The sequence below is a fragment of the Spinacia oleracea genome, chromosome 4, assembly GCF_020520425.1.
Source record: "Spinacia oleracea cultivar Varoflay chromosome 4, BTI_SOV_V1, whole genome shotgun sequence".
Taxonomy (NCBI): Eukaryota; Viridiplantae; Streptophyta; class Magnoliopsida; order Caryophyllales; family Amaranthaceae; genus Spinacia; species Spinacia oleracea.
Window position 1 is genome coordinate 117,282,145 of NC_079490.1, and position 22,251 is coordinate 117,304,395.

General features: G+C 39.7%; 1 protein-coding gene across 1 annotated transcript; it reads right to left on the reverse strand.

Moving 5' to 3' along the window:
- Positions 1 to 8,388: 8,388 nt before the first annotated feature.
- Positions 8,389 to 21,955, reverse strand: LOC110775603 (uncharacterized). The gene is made up of 6 exons (XM_056842130.1): positions 21,499 to 21,955; positions 20,324 to 21,393; positions 19,981 to 20,095; positions 19,528 to 19,875; positions 8,910 to 9,198; positions 8,389 to 8,662 (listed from the first exon to the last, which is right to left on the reverse strand). The coding sequence occupies exons 1-6, from the start codon at positions 21,953 to 21,955 to the stop codon at positions 8,389 to 8,391; spliced, it is 2,553 nt and encodes an 850-aa protein (XP_056698108.1).
- Positions 21,956 to 22,251: the final 296 nt, after the last annotated feature.

Sequence of the window (22,251 nt, forward strand, 5' to 3'; positions counted from 1 at the left end):
CAAATGGTTTTCAAAGACTTCTTCGAACATAATAAAGTGTCGTTGGTTTAAGCTAAGTATGCGTTTATCTCGATGTTGCAAGTGAGCCAAAAAGATTTCTAAATATGATTATGGGTAAAGAAAGGCACCTAGCTTTTAGTCAAGGCACATTTCAACATGTGACTACCTTGACCATGGCAATGTCGCACAATACGACATTTACAGGAAAAGTAGCAAATCACTACTCGAACGTACCTCGCACTAAACAAGTCTGGTTCAAACTATTCATGATCCATGTCGCCATGAATGCATAAAAACGTATGCCAAGCATTATAGCACCAAGCCAATCCCGTAGCTACAATTGGGGGCTTGAGAAAAACACTCTAAAACTGCTCGAAATGACGATTTTATCGCAAATTCTCGACGCTAATGCTATACATACGTCATAGGGGCACAATCTTAAGCTTTAATCGTATGAAACGAACCTTAGAATGGCTACAACCCAAATTCTAAGCACTACTTAGAGTATGTAAAGTCACCCCACTAACAAGGGTAACTGAAAATCGCGAGTCACCAAAAACTCCGATCAAACTACCGCACATAACGCTCGCCCTACAAGCGCCCGTTACACAGTCTACCTCGTTCCAAAGCAAAAGCGAAAGAAAAAAAATCAAAGATAAGAACTGTCAAAATATACCCAGAAATCATTTCCAACGCCCAGAGCTGGGCGCCGATATCTTTAACGCCCCAGCCTGGGCGTTGAATCTTTCTGCTAGCCAAGTTTTGCCCAGATATAAAAATATAAAAGAAACACCTATGAATCCTCGCATCGAACGAAGTAATAAGCCGTGCAAACCCACGCAGAAGGTGCTACACTTGTTCGAGCACCTGAACGAGGCATGATGAAGTACTCCAATGCAAAAAATAATAATGATATCCCAACACCTGGGGGAATGTTCTAAGACACACTGTTAGGCCACACAAGCCTACGTCGCACCATAAGTTCAACCATCCCACGGTACAAGTCTAAAAAAAAGAGTGAGGCATATTGCACTAATGCGGGCACGACCAAGAGCATGTATAAAAGAGGCAAAGACTACTTATCGCCCAAATTCAAAATGCAAGCCACACGACTTCTACATTAAGGATTAAGGGTAGCAAAATATTACCTACCACGGCAGGGATAGCTCGCACCTACACGAGCGAAACCCCAAGGCATCTTTCTCGAAAGAACCTACAAAAATCGTACGCCAAAAGGAAGCATCCCAACATGCATACTTGGGGGGCTCCAAGCTACGAAACGACCACAGCAAAATAAAAATCTCGAAGCAAATGTTTGAACAATCGAAAGGGCACGATGTTTGAGCCCACTTCATGAATGGGCCTGAACCCTATCAAGCTTCTAAGTAAACTATTCGACATCAGTCATTGCTCAAAAAAAATGATTCAAGCAAACTGATTAATGGACCGCACACAACGGCCATTCTATGAACGTTCGTTCGCACATACATATCATCTTTTCTAATTACCGAACATTTACGAACGCGTTCAAAAGAGAAAAAAGAAAACGAACGAACGAGAGGCCAACTGTGTCATCAAGAAACCTCGCCAGAAATTATTTTCAGCGCCCAGCGCTGGGCGCCGAAATCTTTAACGCCCAGGCATGGGCGCCGAAAATGAACTCATGCTCAAAAAAGGCCCTAACTTCTATTGGGCCCTGCCGCATCCATTCGACTCGAAAATTACCGATTTCCTTACTGAAAGTCGCACCTCACGACTTTGTCAAGAGTAGCACACCACTACAAAGATCGCTCGCACTTACGAGTACAATCCCAAACACGATCAAGGACATTACAAAATGCTTATCCCCAAGAAACCTCTTTGACAAGAAATGACCGTCAAGCACGAGTCCTTGGGGGTTCGAAAGAAAATGTATATTATGCAAAGGTAAAACAATATTGCCAAACTACGCTGTACGAAGTCCCGTGTATGGATGTCTCAAAAGATAAAACCGGTTTACGACCTCAAGACAAAGGTCGCCATTGATACCTATACGTAATCCCCTAATCAAGGACCCAGGTAGTGGCAAAATTGAGCCGAAAAGACTAGCTCAAAACCATGAAAATATGATGACCACAAGACAACGGTCCGTCTAAGCACGTTGTCAAGCCACATTCAGGTTGCAACTAAATTCGAGCATCCCTCGAAAGAATTCGCTCCTGCGAGAATGAATAAAAAGAAATTTTCAAAAGAAATCACAAAGAACAAAAGAAATAGGGATTTGCCCACCTCAATCGGGCAAGATCGCGCCACGAACCACGCGAGTCCCAAATCGAAAAAGACGAATTCAGGGACGTCCACCCTTAGAGGACAGGGCTCGCCCAACCTCAGCGGGCGGGGTCTGCGTCACTAGCCGCGCAGGTCCTCGGTTTTCGAAAAAGAATCTTCAAAAAAAATATGTTTACAGGCTGGCCATCTTCAGCCGGCGGGGTCTACGTCGCAAATCACGTTGGTCCTTATTTTCAAAAAGCACAAACAAATTTCAAAATAGATTCATCCACTTCTATCGGACGGGGTGTCCACCCTTAGCGGACAGGCTCGCCATCTTTAGCCGGCGGGGTCTGCGTCACTAACCGCGCAGGTCCTTAGTCGCTGCAGCGATAACTTTTTCTGGTTTTCCGTTTTTCCAAAAAAGAACGATGTGAGTAGCTTTCCCTTTTTCCAAAGATTGGTTTTCCGTTTTTTCCAAAAAAGAACGATGTGCTGGATTTTCCTTCGTTTTACGTCCTATAAAAACAAGGGGGTTTTCTCGTTTAGCTAACCCTGAAAATGAGAATCTTTAAAAACATTTTTACCTCGTGATTGGGCTTGGCCGGGCCCAATTACACTTTATAGCTTTGATTTCAAAAACATCTGTAGCTACTCCCAATGACAAAGTGAGAGAGTTTCAACGCACCTTTAGATCCTTCCAATGACAAAGTGAGGAAGTTTCTATACTATCCGTTGACAAATCCCAATGACACGTGAGGGATATGTCGACACTTCAAGTGATGACCCTTAAGTCAATTGTTATCACTCGAAGGCTCGTGAGACCCTCGCCAAAACAGGTCACAATGGCTTGTGCGACGCACTCCGTCTAATACTTTGACCATCGTCTTACTCCAAGACTCAGTCAAAGTGGGGGCTAACTGTAGACACCTACTTTTTTCCCCATTCCCGAAAGGGAAGGTTCGATGATGAGAACATAAATCTCCACTTGACAACGCATCTCCTATAAAATAACGAATCTCAATTCCCCTTTTCATTTCACCCAAAACCTGCTATTTATAGAAACCTGCTAAAAATAGTAATTGCCGTAATGGGTAGTTGTTAAAAGTGGCAAGTCATAAAAGATAGAAACCTGTCAGAATTAGGTGTTGCACTCCAACATAAATCCGAAATGAGATAGAAATTGCGAGAGAATCCTATTCCTAATATGACTCGAAAGTAAGAGTAACGTATTAATTAAAATCCTAACGAGCCTAGAGTTCGTAACGGGCCCAGATGCATTCCATAATAAAATTAATACGCACTAAAAGACTCGATTAAGTCTCATACACTCCGGATTCTAAGAGTCCGAATCCGACAAGGAAACGGCCCAAACATCAATTTCAACGCCCAGCCATGGGCGCTGAAATTGCCTATATCCTATTTTCAACGCCCAGAGCTGGGCGCCGAAATCTTTGACGCCCAACCCTGGGCGCCGAAAATACCTGGGACGTGTTCTTTCCTAATTCCTCGTGGATTAGAGTTCTACAATTCTATCTTTCCACGAACTCTTTTCTATAAATATAGCCTAAGTTCGGCGTGAAAACACACACAACACACAATTATTATTCTGAGTATTGACTCTAAACCCCTAAGCCTAAGCCTCACGCTGCAAAACTGATCACGCGTTCTGTCGCAATCGATCCATAAATCGAACAGAACGTATCCTGTCGCATAAATTTGAGATTCGTTAAATAAAAGGAGAAATAACAAAGTCAAAGTGGTTAGTTTTCTGAGAACCGTGACGCACCTCTCAAGGGTGCGTCGTAATGTGTCCCTTTTCCATGACTTAATTGCTTTCCTCGCCCTTTTATGAACTGTTAAACTAATTAAAACTGATTGTTCTATCACGCCTAATAAAGATAATATGTTGGGAAATTGGATTATCATGCTAGGTCCCTTAAAAAAATCTAAATCAGATAATCGCGCTCGATCTAGTACTATATGTTGCATATTGTTAAAATCAACTCAGATTAGTTTAATAGTTAACACATGTCCCTTCAATTATTTATGCTGAGCTAGTAAGGATATCCTGCCTCGGGAGTTTTCAAAGAGCGAGTACTCCTCTCGGTAGTTACAGTCCCCCGAACCCTCAATCTCTACCTTGCGGGTGTATGTTGAGAGATCCCCACACCAGGGATCACAAGGGAACCTACGGCCGTCGTGGTCAAACATTATTGCACTCCCTTTATGTCACGATAACCGGGTTTTGTCAGTTTTTCTCATTGTCGTTAAAAACTGAATGGCGACTCCTATATTACTAGTCAATTGGGTGTAAACTCACAGGAAATCCAATTACACTTGATTTGACAAAAGGAAACGTCACACCCACGAGGGACAAGGTCACGCATTAGCCTCGCGCTTTTTCGACCCCCTCACAGCTATAAGACGTTTTTATGTATGCCTTGAATTTTTGTTGTGTTTTCAATTCCTATGAGTAAGACCTTAATTCCGTGATTTGTCAATGGAGACTTTTTGTCGTTAACCTTTGAGAGGGAACTATTAGGAGTAAGTTAAGCTTACTTAAGAGTTTCGCAACCTACCTAAGGAATGTGAATATCTAGATGTTTTCTTGAAAGGTTTTGTTGACTATTCACCGGATGGTTATTAGGAGTTTCAAGGCCGTACTTGATTTTTGGGAGAACCTTATCAAATTAAGGGATTGAGATTTTGTGATTCTTATTATTTTGGGAACAAGTTTTATGTCACTTAGGTTTTTGGCGATTTGGCTTTCATTTCTATATTGCATGCTCTTTTTACCAAAGGTATGTAAAGTGATTGTTCTAAGTGGTAAAACCATGAGTTGTGAGTTCCCGTGTTTGAGGATAAGAATTATCTGTTTATGGAATTCATTATTTGTATTGAGGTTATCACCTTTGTAATGGTACTTGTACCTTATCAATATCTTGATGCATATTGATTGTGTAGAATTTTAATTCTCATAGTTTTTTGAGTAATTACTTGTGTGGAGAATTTCAATTCTTGGTTTTCCAATGTGATAACATATTTGGTTGTTTTTCTCTATATGTTGGTGATGTGCTCAAATTAGTTTTACATCACATGTTGAATATTGAGTTTCAAACCTTCATTGAATTCCAAGTCTTCTCCCTTGAAAGTTGAAAGTGTTATTTAATTAAATGGTTTTGAGTAATATATGAAAACAAATGTTTGGTTTTCATAGTAAGCCAATTTCTTAAATTTTTGAGAGGTTTTGTGAAATATAAAATCATATCATTTGTGGGTGTGTGGAATGTACTATTTAGCACCAACCTTTAAAAGGACCTAAAACGTTATTTAGGTAGTATATGCTAATATGGTTTCCACTATGATAATGATATGTATTGTTCGTATTTTGACATAGCAAGTATTTGTTAAATTTCTGTGAAATAATTGACTTGGTTTTATTTTCACAAATTTTATAGTGAACGTGAGTTTACTTCATTTTTCCAAAGTACCATGGATAAGGTATAGCGGTCTTCATTTGCATTATTTTCAAGGTATGTTACTTTGAAGTTTTCGATGCGAATTATAGAGGTTGATATTGATGAAGTACTTTCACTAAGAGATGCTATGTTGATCTTGAGGATCATACTTTAATATTTGTAAAAGAGAGTTATACAAAAGTGTCCCATCAATTTTAATTTGTTTAACCAAGAACAAATTGTTTTATGATTTCTAAACCATGTGTGCTTTTGAGTAATCATATATTATCCTTGCTTGTGGTTATATTTCTAACGGAAATTGAAATGCAAGGTACGCACTATGGTAAGAATATTTAATTGGGACTTATGATGATCCTTGAAGATTGAAATATCGAGGGGGATAGGCTTTATGCCCATTTGAGTAAATTAACAAGCATTACTTGTTTATCCCTATGACATGTGTTGTAATTCTTTGATGAGGTTGAGTCTTTGAACTCTTAATGGTAAGGTGCTAGTAGAGATGCACTTTAAAGAGAACCACCGTTTGTATGAGGGTTGAGTTGTATAAACTCTTAATGAATCTAACATATTGAAATGGACGCATTCAACTTGTGGATTCACCAACTAAAATTATTTGAGAGGTTGAACATTATATTATGTTCTTAATGAATCTATGGTCTTGTGGGGTTGATATAGCTACGAAGGTAGCTCTTGATGGTTCACTACAAGTGAACGTATTTTAACCCTATTGACTAATTAAGTGCTATTTTGAGAAGCACTTGAAGATTCACCTACATGGTTGTGAAGACTCACCATCTTCTATGGAAACTTGGGCGGTTTCCTAGAGCTTCCATGAGAACTAAGGTAAACGCATGGCTTAAAACGCGTACACTTTGCGGAGTCCACAAGATCTTGGGAGTAAGGTATGTGTTGTGGGGGCGTGGCTTAAATCTTAGAGTTTCTAGGTTAGTCCACTCTTCGATCAAGAACTTGAGGGTTTCAAGGTTCATCCACCCTTGGGTTTGTGAGTCATAGTTCCACTTCACTAATCATTTGGTTTCAATTTACTTTATGTAACACCAAATGTTATGTATTAAGCTCCTCTTATGCCCAAAAATTCATCTTCTTTTCATTATTTCTTTTTCTATCTTTAGTGGGGGATTGTTGGAAGTAAATCTTGAAAAAGTAGTCCGCCCGATGGTCATCGTGCGGATTGCGCCCGATCGGGCGCGTGTTCAAAGAAAAAAGTGGGCAAGTAATTCGCCCGACCGAGCGATTGTCGCTCGATCGGGCGGTGGGCGCCCAATCCGGCGGTGGATCGGGCGAAATGCAAAAAGACGTAAAAGACGTTTTTTGGACGTTAGTTTTTCTTCCTTGGGATTCCTTTTGTAAACAACCTTTTTGTTGATATTTTGAGTGACTTAATTGTTCCAATTATGTTGAGTTAAGTTGTTTGATGATCCCCTTGATTAAGGAGGTTATTTAAACTCTTCCTAATCTTACTTAAGTCTATTGATGATGGTCATTGGATTCCTTTAAATCCTTTGGCTTCCTTGGGTTGTTTTGATTCCTCCACTAAGTCATATGTAACCTTCATTTTTCTGATTTTGATGAATTATTCTTTGTGGTTATTCTCCATGTTTATGGAGATAATTAAATCTCTCATGATTATGAGTGATTTTATTATTCTTTATGGTCATTGATCTCTTTAGATCTTTGGACTTCTTTTGGTGGTTCGTTTTCCCAAAACCTTAGAGTTTCCTTCTCTTCTTGATTGGAATATTATATATATAAGTTCTTTCATTCTTGGAAATCGAACTTAAGAAAGGTTCACTCTTTTCATCTATTTCTCTCCTCTCCTTTCCTTCTTTTGGGCATAAGTTTATGTGGCTCCATATCATCACCCAAAAGTGCCTTTGTGTGATGAGGGTTGTGTAAACCTTAGGGAACGAATCGGTGAATACAATTGTGCACCCCGGTTGCACCGAATCTCGTTTTCAAGGCAGTGGTTTGGTTACCACGGCGCAACGATTTCCTAAACACATTCTTATTCTTATTCTAGTATTTTGCCTTGAAAACCCAATCATTACAACAATACATTCACGCATAATATATATATAGAAGTGCATAAATAAATGGTGATCTAGTATGGCCCAGAACTTCTTGTCTTGAAGCATCCAATCTTCATCACCTCCTTGTTAGCTTGGCATCGTCTTGAATCTTCGTTCAAATGCTAACTTAAAGTTCTAAACTTAGAAATACTTGAAAATAATAAAATTACATCAAAATTTCCATGGTACGCATACCATATTTAAAACTTTACATTCAAAGATAGAACGGTACGCAGACCGTATTTAACTATCCTAAATTGGCCATACTAGTCACTTGGAGTACCTGCATTACATAAAATATATATTCTATGCATTCACCCATTTGTATGCTAAAACGAATGGCCCATATTAATATGCAAGTATTTACGTGAATTAATTAAAATTCACGTTCACATAAACGCGTACTAAAAGTTTAATCAATTTCCAAATTATTAATCCTTAGACTTTTTTTTTTTTTTTTGGCAAATAAGAGATTTTATTATTCACCAAGTAATAGGTTACACCCATACACCAAGCACACCAAGCCTTACATCTCACACATGAGACTGAAGACTAACAGCAAAACAAACTCAAATCAAACACTTCCTCATCTGATCATCACATCTACAAGCAATAAGGAAAACAATCCTAGAGCTAGTTACATCAACAGAATCAATAATGTTTTTAAAAACTTTAGAGTTTCTTTGTAGCCAGATATTGTAAACTGTTTCCACAAATGCCATACTGCAGATTTTGTCTCTTGGCTTTGTACCTCTGCTCTTCTTTGCTTCCCAATCAATCTCCCCTTGCCAGGTCTGAATTGTTCTGTCTACTCCAATTTTGCTCAACACAGAACTCCACACCCTTTTGAGAAAGTACACTCAAAAAACAAGTGCTCCAGTGTTTCAACCTGTATCTGACAGTTAACACAGCCACCATCAATCTGCATATTCCATTTTAGCAATCTCTCTTTAGTAGCTAATCTGTTCTGAAGGGCTAGCCAAACAATAAATGTGGCTTTTGGGCTAGCTTTACTGTTACAAATAATTCTCTTCCAACTAACTGCAGTTGCATTTTGCCTCAAGTGAATATATTTCCATGAGTGATGAACTGATCAATTTCCCCAGAATCCACAAACACTTCTCTATGTGCCCAAATTTTCCTCATAGACCATGTAAGCCCATTAGGAACTTGCATAGTCCTGAAGTTATGATGTTTCACATAGTATGTATGCATCCACTTGATCCTTAATCTGTCTTGCTTTATTGACAAAGCCCAGCAGTGCTTCAACACAGCTGCCTTGTTCCAAACAGTTAAGTCCTTCAAATTCCACCCTCCACATGACTTGGGCAAACATAAACTTTCCCAAGCAACAGGAGCTCTTGCTGACCCTTCATTACCTTTTTAGGCATGACAAAGATCTGGCATCAATAGAGCTGAATCCCAAACAGCACTGATCTTACTAGTGTAAGGTTATGATACATATGACAATTCATAAATCATGCGGAAAAAACCATAAAGCCAGGAAAGCATATTATTTACACATAATAATTTAACATAGTTTAAATGCATACACTTTGTTGCGTGCCCTCCCTAGCTGCGCCCGAACCGAACAAGAACAAGTCTTTAGGACTCCAAGTGTAGTCCCTCCGTAGATAGTCCACAGCACGTCCGGATCCGCCTTAAGATTGACCAACTAGAATCGCCCTTAAGGTACTACTTATTTTCGGCTAAATGGGCAAGAGTTATGGCTGATTTTTCTGCTTAAAAATCCTAGCTTTGAATACTTGAAAACTTGTATATAAATAATGACCCTAGGCCCTTATTTATAGAGGTATGGAAAAGGAATTGTAATCCTACTAGGATGTGGATTTGTTAATTAGAACTTTATCAGGACTCTAAATAACAAAGCAAATCTAATAAGATTAGGATTTTAATCTTCGCACGAATCCTAATAGAATTAGGATTTCCCGCACACGCATCGTACAAGCCGTGCACCTGCGCAGGCCTTGCGGCCCACGACAAGCGCACAGCCCATGTGCGGTGCTGCGTGCGCGCGCGCCCTTAGCTGGGCCTGGCCTTGCGCTGGGCCTGGTCGAGGCGTGCGTTGCTGCGTGCGGATCGCTGGGCGATGGCCTGGCTTCGTGCTGGGCCTTCGTCTAGCGGGCCTTGTCCGATGCTAATTCGTACGATACGCTTCCGATTAAATTCCCGATTCCGGAATTCATTTCCGATACGAACAACATTTAATATTTCCGATTCCGGAATTAATTTCCGTTTCGAACAAATATTTAATATTTCCGTTTCCGGAATTATTTTCCGATTCCGATAATATTTCCGATTCTGACAATATTTCCGTTTCCGGCAATATTTCCGATTCCGGCAATATTTCCATTTCCGATAATATTTTCCGATACGTACCATGTTTCCGTTTCCGGCAACATCTACGACTTGGATAATATTTATATTTCCGATACGATCCATATTTCCGTTTCCGGCAATATCATCGTTTCCGGAGTATTCATTTCTTGCCTGTGACGATCTCAGCTCCCACTGAAACCAAGATCCGTCGATTCCGAATATCCATAGATGGAGTATTTAATGCCATTAAATACTTGATCCGTTTACGTACTATTTGTGTGACCCTACGGGTTCAGTCAAGAGTAAGCTGTGGATTAATATCAATAATTCCACTTGAACTGAAGCGGCCTCTAGCTAGGCATTCAGCTCACTTGATCTCACTGAATTATTAACTTGTTAATTAATACTGAACCGCATTTATTAGATTTAACATAGAATGCATACTTGGACCAAGGGCATTATTTCCTTCAGTCTCCCACTTGTCCTTAGGGACAAGTGTGCATTTCCTAATTCCTTTGTCGCTCGATGCTTGCTCTTGAACATAAGGTAAGAGTTGTCATCCTTATTATGTCCAGAGGTGTTCCTCGGTTTCAGAGTCCAACTGATCAAATAAACAGATAATCATAGCCTATGATTCATCCGAGCACGGCCATGCATTTCACAGTTTCTAGCTCTCCGAGTGGCCTTATACAACTTTTAAGCATCTCATCCCGATTTATGGGAGGACAATCCCAATCTTGCGATCTTGAGATTAGACTTCGTTTGATAGGTGATTACCTGAGCGTTGCCTTTATAGCCTCCTTTTACGGTGCGACGGTTGGTCAACGTCAAAGCAACCAGTTCTCAAACAAGTAATCTCAAATCACTCAGGTATTGAGGATTTAGTGTCTAATAATTTTAATGAAATTTACTTATGACATATTTTCATCTCTTACAGTAAAGTTTCATAGGTCTTGTCCGATACTAGTCTTCCCAAAGTAAGTATCTATGCAAATGATTATGACATTGCCATGTCCACATAGTTCAAGAAACAGAACTACTAGTCATCTTGCATTCTAATCGTCTAACGTTTTCTATGCGTCCAATTTTATAGAAAACTCCGACTAGGGACCATTTTCAACCTTTGACATTCAAGTTCACTTGATAGACATTTCTTAGTCACAGGACTGGTCCTGACAGTCTATCTTGAATATATCGTCAAATTGAAGGGACTCATCATTTAATAGACCACAAATTAAATGGAAAAATGAATTCTTTTCATTTATTGTGAATGATTAACCAATAATGTTTTACAAAGATTTAAACTCTAAAACTTTAAAACATTAAACAGAGACATCAAAGTCATTCTCCAATATGCTTGATTCCCATAGCTGAAGTGTGCGAGTTGTGCTTCGCCTGCGGCAGAGGTTTAGTCAATGGATCTGATATGTTGTCATCAGTTCCAATCTTGTTTATCTCGACTTCTTTTCTTTCAACGAACTCTCGTAGAAGGTGAAATCTACGAAGTACATGCTTGACTCTCTGGTGGTGTCTAGGCTCCTTTGCCTGTGCAATAGCTCCGTTATTATAACAATACAGGGCTATTGGTCCTTTAATGGAGGGGACTACACCAAGTTCACCTATGAACTTCCTTAGCCATATAGCTTCCTTTGCTGCTTCATGTGCAGCAATGTACTCCGCTTCAGTTGTAGAATCCGCAATGGTGCTTTGCTTAGCACTTTTCCAGCTTACTGCACCTCCATTGAGGCAGAAGACAAACCCAGACTGTGATCTGAAATCATCTTTGTCGGTTTGGAAACTTGCGTCCGTATAGCCTTTAACAATTAATTCATCATCTCCACCATAGACCAGGAAGTCATCTTTGTGCCTTTTCAGGTACTTCAGAATATTCTTGGCAGCAGTCCAATGCGCCTCTCCTGGGTCTGACTGGTATCTGCTCGTAGCACTGAGTGCGTACGCAACATCCGGGCGTGTACATATCATAGCATACATTATTGAACCAATCAATGATGCATATGGAATCCCATTCATTCGTCTACGCTCATCAAGTGTTTTTGGGCACTGAGTCTTGCTTAGAGTTATTCCATGAGACATGGGTAGGTAGCCTCGCTTGGAGTCCGCCATCTTGAACCTATCAAGCACCTTATTGATATAAGTGCTTTGACTAAGTCCAATCATCCTTTTAGATCTATCTCTGTAAATCTTGATGCCCAATATGTACTGTGCTTCTCCTAGATCTTTCATCGAAAAACATTTCCCAAGCCAAATCTTGACAGAGTTCAACATAGGAATGTCATTTCCGATAAGTAATATGTCGTCGACATATAATACTAGGAAAGCAATTTTTCTCCCACTGACCTTCTTGTATACACAAGATTCGTCTGCGTTCTTGATGAAACCAAAGTCACTGACTGCTTCATCAAAACGTATATTCCAGCTCCTGGATGCCTGCTTCAATCCGTAGATTGACTTCTTTAGCTTGCATACCTTTTTACCATTCTTTGGATCCTCAAAACCTTCAGGTTGTGTCATAAACACAGTTTCTGTTAAAACGCCGTTTAAGAAAGCAGTTTTGACATCCATCTGCCATATTTCGTAATCGTAATATATATGCAGCGATTGCTAACATTATCCGAATAGACTTTAGCATTGCAACTGGTGAAAAGGTTTCATCGTAATCCACACCGTGGACTTGCCTGTAACCTTTTGCAACCAATCTAGCTTTGAAAACTTCAAGTTTCCCATCCTTGTCCTTTTTCAGTTTGAAAACCCATTTGCTTCCAATGGCTTGGTAGCCATCTGGCAAATCGACCAAATCCCATACTTGGTTTTCAGACATGGAGTCTAATTCAGATGGAAGAACGTTTTACTTTGATGAGGTGGCGGGTTTGGGCTCTGCTTGCTTCTCAGCTCTGTGAGCAACTCTTTTAGGGAATTTGTTCGGTGTCTCGGAGTTGTAATCTTCGCCCAATCAGTTGGGGTTTCCTAATCAGGTTTGGTAGGCTGGGGTTCAAGGCAAGGTTGGTGGCAAAAGGACATGTCTTCTTGCCATTGCTTGGAGCTAGGGCTCGTCATAGCTTGTTTGTAAGTCGCAGGTTCATCACTTTCAAGTAATAGAACGTCATAGCTCTCGTTCGTCAAAATACCTAAGTACCTTTCCGGTTGAGATCTATATCTTTGCGATCTACGCGGGGTAACATTTATAGATTGACCATGATTCTCACCAGATTCTTCTAAAGATCTCTGAGTTTCATCCTGAATGTCATCTTGAGCATTCTCTAGAGTTTGTTGTTCGACTCGAATTTCTTCGAGGTCTACTTTTCTCCCACTTGTCATTTTGGAAATGTGATCTTTCTCCAAAAAGACACCATCTCGAGCAACAAACACCTTGTTCTCAGATGTATTGTAGAAGTAATACCCCTTTGTTTCCTTTGGATAGCCCACAAGGATACATTTGTCAGATTTTGGATGAAGTTTGTCTGAAATTAATCGTTTGACGTATACTTCACATCCCCAAATCTTCAGAAAAGACACATTTGGAGGCTTTCCAAACCATAATTCATATGGAGTCTTTTCGACAGCTTTAGACGGAGCTCTATTTATAGTGAGTGCAGCTGTATTTAGTGCATGTCCCCAAAATTCTAATGGAAGTTTGGCCTGACCCATCATTGACCTGACCATGTCTAGCAAGGTTCTGTTCCTCCGTTCCGACACACCGTTCCATTGTGGTGTTCCAGGAGGAGTCAATTCTGATAGAATTCCACATTCTTTCAGATGGTCATCAAATTCATAGCTCAGATATTCACCGCCTCTATCAGACCGCGGTGAAAGTGATAAAGTAGCTGAAACCACCTCTAGCATTTGTACTCATTGGTCCACATACATCTGTATGGATTAAACCCAATAGTTCATTTGCTCTTTCTCCAACTTTAGAGAAAGGTTGCTTTGTCATATTGCCAAGTAAACATGATTCGCATTTACCATAATCCTCTAAGTCAAATGGTTCTAGAATTCCTTCCTTTTGAAGTCTTTCTAAGCGTTTCAAGTTTATATGGCCTAATCGACAATGCCACAGATAGCTGAGATCTGAATCATCCTTTTTGGCCTTTTTGGTATTTATGTTATAAACTTGTTTGTCGTGATCTAATAAATAAAGTCCATTGACTAATCTAGCAGATCCATAAAACATCTCTTTAAAATAAAACGAACAACGTACTATTGTCTTTTATTAAAAAGGAAAATCCCTTAGCATCTAAGCAAGAAACTGAAATGATGTTTTTAGTAAGACTTGGAACATGGAAACACTCTTCCAGTTCCAAAACTAGCCCGGAGGGCAACGACAAATAATAAGTTCCTACAGCTAATGCAGCAATCCGTGCTCCATTTCCCACTCGTAGGTCGACTTCACCCTTGCTTAACTTTCTACTTCTTCTTAGTCCCTGTGGATTGGAACATAAGTGTGAGCCACAACCTGTATCTAATACCCAAGAAGTTGAATTAGCAAGTATACAGTCTATAACGAAAATACCTGAAGATGGAACGACTGTTCCGTTCTTCTGATCTTCCTTTAGCTTTAGACATTCTCTTTTGTAATGGCCTATTCCATCACAATAAAGACAGCTTGATGTGGACTTGTCCTGCTTTGATTTAGCATCGCCCTTGGACTTTCCACTTTTCTTGAACGGTCTCCTTCTAGCCTTGAGTAAATCTTTGGCTTCACAGTCCAGTATTATTTTAGCCTTTCTGACAAGGTGAACAAATTCTGCAACTGTTTCTTCTCTTGGTTCACTTAGGTACAGTTGCTTGAAGCGACCAAACCCACTGTGTAGTGAATTGAGCAAGATAGAGACTGCCATCCTTTCGCTTATTGGTGTTCCTAGTAGACTTAGGCGATCAAAGTATGAACGCATAAGATCCACATGGAACCTCAGTGGGACACCTACCCTCTGTTTAGTGCGAAAGAGCTGAACATGTGTTTCTTGGACTTCCATCCTATAACACCTGTTGGGAGAACTAACCTTTAGACCAGACATTGATTCAATCAACTCATGGACGTTCAGGTCCCTGTCCTCTGTGCTTCCACGACAGATATCCCTCAGATTCTTGATGAGCGTAAAAGGTTCATATGCTACAAACCTTCTAGCCCAATCATCAGGGATATTGTTCAGCATGAGACTCATAACCTTTTTGAGATCCGCATCCCAGGCGTAAAATCTCTCAGGGGTCATGTCTCTGGCATAGTAGCTTGGCATGGGATGTGATAGTACATACTCAAGTCCATTGAGTTTGACTATTTCAACTAGCTTAGCTTCCCATTCAAGAAAATTTGCCAGGTTTAGTTTGACCATAAGCTCAGAACCCATGATGATGTTTTGATTGTTGTTTGCCATATTTAAAACTACAATTGAAAAGAATAAACAAATAAATAACCATTCACAGTTTCTCTTAATAAACTTAAATTCTAGCATACATGCATAATTCAATGTTCATTAAGCATTTTATTCAAGTTATGTGTTCCGGCAGGTGTGAATAAAATGATTCCAAGATCCTAAAATCATTGAAGAACTAAGCACAGTTTGTCGACTTAATCCTAAAACATCTTAGGTAAGCAAAAGCCTTTTGCTAATAGTCTAGAAACTATTCTTGGTTGATAGGTACGTCTAAGAACTTATTAGGTAAACCTATCGATTTTGCCACGACATAAAAGGACTCCTTACTTATATCGTTGAGTTTCACCAAAACTAACATGTACTCACAATTATTTGTGTACCTTGCCCCTTTAGGACCAATAAGTAACACCTCGCTGAGCGAAAACTATTACTAGATTGATGTAAAGGATATCCAAGCAAGTGTATATTTTGGCATGGCACCTTTTAACTCAATTTTTAAGTTTGGAACTTAAGGCTCTTACTATGTTGGTTAGATTTTAAGTGAACTAAAATCCTTAATCATGCAACATAATCAAGCTTTTGATCTCATGCATTTTAAGACATATTTAAAAGCAATAAATAACTTAAAACATGCATAAGATTAATGTGATCTAGCATGGCCCGACTTCATCTTGAAGCTTTAACTTCAAAGTTCGTCTTGAAAATCTCCGTGGGAGGCACCATTTTCTTCAAATAGAATAAGCTATAACTAATTACAACTATTTGATGGTACGCAGACCATATTTGAATTGAAAAACAACTTTGGTACTTTAGACCAATTACATTCAAATTAATGGTACGCATACCATATTTTCTATCTATTTGGGCCATACTAGTCACTTCATAACCTGCAAAACAGTACATATACAATATATACCATTCACCCATTCATTATCATGAATGGCCCACATTGCTGGTTAGTAAAACACATTATGCATCACATAAACATTTGCAGCAATTAATCAAGGGCACCAATAATCTACCAATTATTCAGTCCTTATTAATTCTAATCAAGTTGTTTTAACCTTAAGGATTTGTAGACCTAATCAAGAGTTTATCACTAAAAGGGGCTCCCACTTAAACCAATGAATTCATATGCTTTACTAATTTTAAACATAAAAATGTATTTCTAGTCTAACCGGAAACATACAAATTTAATTAAAATTTAAAGCTCATATAAATTTATAATTGAATCCAAAAGTTTAATTTAATTTCAGTCGTATTTAAATTAATTCATGATTTTAATTTTATTCACGTCGCAATAGCAAGCTGCTTGCCATCGCTGGGCGCAGCGCTCGTCGCACGTCACAACAAGCACTCGCACGCCATCGCTGGGCGCAGCGCTCGTCGCACGCACAATAAGCACTCACACGCCATCGCTGGGCGCAGCGCTCGTCGCACGTCGCAACAAGCACTCGCACGCCATCGCTGGGCGCAGCGCTCGTCGCACGCACAACAAGCACTCGCACGCCATCACTGGGCGCGGCGCTCGTCGCACGCACAACAGCGCTCGCTGCGCGCGAGCGATCGATGCTTGGCGCAGCACTCGTGGCACGCGAGCTTACGCTCGCTGCGCGCGAGGCTCCGCACGCTTGCGCTAGGCAGTGCGCGCTGTGGCGCAGCTCGCTTGCTTCCCACACGCGACTGCTCGTGCCTTGCTCTCGCCCTCGCCCATTCGCCCATGCACACAGCCCACGACACAAGGCAGGGCTGCTGCCTTGTGCTCGTGCATCATGGCCTTGCTCATTGCTTTCGTACCGCATGGGCGACGAGATCCCTTGCTCGTCGTCACATGCCCGCACTATACAACACCCCTTAAGGGTAACACGTAGTGTCCATTGCTTTGTGCGTGCAAGCTATATGAGCGAATCGCATAAAAATTTAAAATTTATATTCAAAATTAATGACAAATTAATAAATAATATTAATTTCATAATTTTAGGGCGAAAAATCGAAAATTTATTATTCAATTGATTTCCGATTAACATGGATTCAAGTCTAGGTCATAAAAATTTAAAATTTAACATAAATTTACAGTTTTTATGGTGGTTTTTAATCATAGGTATCTAATTAAATTATAACTAATTATGAAAATCAAATTAATTCTAAATTATTCCAATTTTCAACAAATTAATCATAATTACAAATTAGATTGCATAATTAACAAGGCTAGGCATTCAAACTTGTTAAACATATACAGTAGGTCAATGAAAAATTCAAGATTTATCAACAAGAATCGCAAATATTTAATTTAACATCTTAAATTTACGAAATTTTGCATTCGAAAAACTAAAACCTCCGAAAAGTCATAGTTAGGCTTCGAATTTGAGAATTCTGGGTTCGGCAGAAAAATACTGTTTTTGTCAAAATTTTAGAATGCCTTTTACATGCGGAATTGACACAAAAATCACTCGATTTGGATGAGTAACGAAGAAACTGCCGAAAAACTGCGTACGTATAATTAAATAAACGCAATTTGCAATTAATTAACAATTACGAAAATTAATCACCCCTTTTAATTCTTGCAAATTTGTAATATTTAACCATGTTCATGCAATTTAGATTATGAAAATAATAAGAGGCTCGTGATACCACTGTAAGGTTATGATACATATGACAATTCATAAATCATGCGGAAAAACCATAAAGCCAGGAAAGCATATTATTTACACATAATCATTTAGCATAGTTTAGATGCATACACTTTGTTGCGTGCCCTCCCTAGCTGCGCCCGAACCGAACAAGAACAAGTCTTTAGGACTCCAAGTGTCGTCCCTCCGTAGATAGTCCACAGCACGTCCGGATCCGCCTTAAGATTGACCAACTAGAATCGCCCTTAAAGTACTACTTATTTTCGGCTAAATGGGCAAGAGTTATGGCTGATTTTTCTGCTTAAAAATCCTAGCTTTGAATACTTGAAAACTTGTATATAAATAATGACCCTAGGCCCTTATTTATAGAGGTATGGAAAAGGAATTGTAATCCTACTAGGATGTGGATTTGTTAATTAGAACTTTATCAGGACTCTAAATAACAAAGCAAATCTAATAAGATTAGGATTTTAATCTTCGCACGAATCCTAATAGAATTAGGATTTCCCGCACACGCATCGTACAAGCCGTGCACCTGCGCAGGCCTTGCGGCCCACGACAAGCGCACAGCCCATGTGCGGTGCTGCGTGCGCGCGCGCCCTTGGCTGGGCCTGGCCTTGCGCTGGGCCTGGTTGAGGCGTGCGTTGCTGCGTGCGGATCGCTGGGCGATAGCCTGGCTTCGTGCTGGGCCTTCGTCTAGCGGGCCTCGTCCGATGCTAATTCGTACGATACGCTTCCGATTAAATTCCCGATTCCGGAATTCATTTCCGATACGAACAACATTTAATATTTCCGATTCCGGAATTAATTTCCGTTTCGAACAAATATTTAATATTTCAGTTTTCGGAATTATTTTCCGATTCCGATAATATTTCCGATTCTGACAATATTTCCGTTTCCGGCAATATTTCCGATTCCGGCAATATTTCCATTTCCGATAATATTTTCCGATACGTACCATGTTTCCGTTTCCGGCAACATCTACGACTTGGATAATATTTATATTTCCGATACGATCCATATTTCCGTTTCCGGCAATATCATCGTTTCCGGAGTATTCATTTCTTGCCTGTGACGATCTCAGCTCCCACTGAAACCAAGATCCGTCGATTCCGAATATCCATAGATGGAGTATTTAATGCCATTAAATACTTGATCCGTTTACGTACTATTTGTGTGACCCAACGGGTTCAGTCAAGAGTAAGCTGTGGATTAATATCATTAATTCCACTTGAACTGAAGCGGCCTCTAGCTAGGCATTCAGCTCACTTGATCTCACTGAATTATTAACTTGTTAATTAATACTGAACCGCATTTATTAGACTTAACATAGAATGCATACTTGGACCGAGGGCATTATTTCCTTCAACTAGTTGCAGTCTTCCAGCATAAGACAGAAACTTAGTAGCCCAAATTTTGATTCTAGCAACTGTTTTTTCAATCAAAGGCTTGCAATCATTATAATTAAGTTTCCTAGTAGTAAGTGGGACCCCCAAATACGTAAAAGGAAATGAGCCTTTAGCTATGCCCAAAGAATCAACAATTTGACTAGCAGCAGTATCAGATACACCAGCAACATACACATCACTCTTATGCAAATTAGCTTCCAAACCAGAAGCTTTTGAGAATTTAGTAAAAGCTTGAAAAATAGCAGACACAGAAGGAATATCAGCCCTAGCAAACATCAGCAGATCATCTGCAAACATCATATGGGTGATGTTTAACTTTTTACATCTGGGGTGATACTTGAACTCTTTACTCTTTTCAACCACAGCTAAGCATCTGGATAGGTATTCCATACCTATAGCAAACAGATAAGGGGATATGGGGTCCCCTTGCCTCAAACCTTTCTTTGCTGGAATTGGTTTGGTAGGAAATCCATTCACTAGGATAGAATAAGAGACAGAACCAAGGCACTGCATTATCCATTTAACAAAGAGAGCAGGAAAACCCAACTCAACTAACATACTTTCCAGGAAGGGCCTTATTCTATAGAATCATAGGCTTTCTTCAAATCAACTTTAATCATACACCTGGGGGAGATGTTCTTCCTGGAGTAACACTTGATTAGCTCTGAAGCAAGGAGAATGTTATCTGCAATATTTCTTCCAGGAATGAAACCTGCCTTAGCACAATGAAACTACCTTCCCAATTACACCTTGCATTCTTGCTGTTAAGATCTTTGAAATGATTTTATAAACCACATAGCAACAAGCTATGGGTCTGAAATCTTTCACAGTGGAGGCATTCTGAATCTTTGGAATCAAAGTTACTGCAGTGTTATTAATTGGCTTCAGCAGAACACCAGTATCAAAGAATTCTCTGATTGCATTGTAAATGTCAGCTTTCACAATATTCCAGGTTTTATGAAAAAAGAGACTGTTAAAACCATCCAAACCAGGAGCTTTATTCACATTGATTCCCTTAATAGCAGTATCAATTTCCAAGTCAGAAATAGGAATAATGAGGGAGTCTGCATCAGCAGCACTCAATTGAATCCCATGTCTAACAATAGGAACATCAATACCAGTTAGAGAAGCTGCAACAGAGCCAATCAACTTGCCATAAAAGTTTTTAATTTCAGTCTGAATGTCAGCCTCAGTTGTCAGCTTTGTACCATGATCATCATATAAAACATCAGTGCTATTAATGGCATACCTCTCCTTCATGGAACTGAAGAAGAATTTGGAGTTAGAATCCCCTAGCTGAAGCCACTGAATTCTAGACTTCTGCCTATATGCACTTTCTTGAACTTTCAGAAACAATTTAAGCTTTGCCACACACTCTTTCTCCTTTTCCTGAACAACACTATCATCAGGATTAGCAATGCTGATAGATTGAGCCATTTCCAAGTCCCTTCTGCATTTCTCAATGTTAGTTTCTAATTGAGCAAATTCCTGTTTGTGTAGAGCTTTAAGTTCTACTTTAACTGCTTTAAGCTTGCTCCATACATTCTGCATTGCTGAAGTTGTTGTATTCTTCTCCCAACCTTTCTGCACAGCTTGGAAAAATTGGGGATGATCTGCCATGTAATTAAAGAACTTGAATGGTCTACCTCCCTTCTTCATATTCACCTTATAATTCATCACCAGCGGAGTGTGATCTGACAACCCAGGATTCATGTAATCAACCACCACATCAGAGTAAGTACCTTGCCAACAGGAATTGCCAAAAGCTCTATCAATTCTTGAACTAATTCTATGCACCTCATGCCCTTTATACCATGAATAAAAATGTCCACAGCTTTTGAGTTCTGTGAGATCAGTCTGACTCAAACATGTTTCAAAATCAATAGTTTCTGCATTAGTGACTTAATTACCATTCACTCTATCCCCAGAATAGAGAACAGAATTAAAATCCCCCATCACCAACCAAGCTAGATTATTAAGGGCACTTAAACTACTCAATTCTCTCCACAATGGTCTTCTGGTTTCAATGGAATGAAGACCATACACTGCTGTAAAACCAGAAGTGAAGTTAGCTGATTTAGCTGACACTATCCCATGAATAATCTGTTCAGACTTGTACACCACTGTGAATGTTACCACCCTATGCTTCCAACCAATCCATATTCTCCCCCTATCAGAATGATCATAGTTAGAAACCCAATGCCATTGAGCCCCAAACTTATTCTGGATTTTGCTACTATTCTTCAACTTAACTCTAGTCTCAATGAGAGCAACTACACTGATTTGATTGACATTAACAAAGTTCTTAATATCTCCAACCTTACTGGGGTCATTCATACCCCTCACATTCCAGCTGCAGATGTTCATTACCCTTTATCAGTACAGTCCCCCTCCTCACCTTCACCTCCTCCATCAAAAGAAAACCCCCTAGTAACAGCTTGAACTTGTGCCAAACCAAGCACATGGCTAGCTGGTTTAGGATCCCTTTTCCTCCTAGTAACTATTCTCCATCCATCATCATGAGTAACAGGAGTGTGTGTAACTTGGCCATCTGCCACTGGAGTGTGGCTGACATTCTTATTATTTTCAGCAGGAATGTCAGTTGTTGCTGCTTGTGCCACTACCTTTTTAATAGGCTGCCACACCTTCTTCACCTTCACAGG

Coding starts and splice junctions, on each gene's coding strand:
- LOC110775603 (XM_056842130.1), bottom strand. CDS start 21,955: ATGAACATCTGCAGCTGGAATGTGAGGGGTATGAATGACCCCAGTAAG. Junction 20,096..20,323: donor TGCAAGGTGTAATTGGGAAG/GTAGTTTCATTG, acceptor TGGATAATGCAG/TGCCTTGGTTCTGTCTCTTA. Junction 19,876..19,980: donor CCCTTATCTGTTTGCTATAG/GTATGGAATACC, acceptor TGATGTTTGCAG/ATGATCTGCTGATGTTTGCT.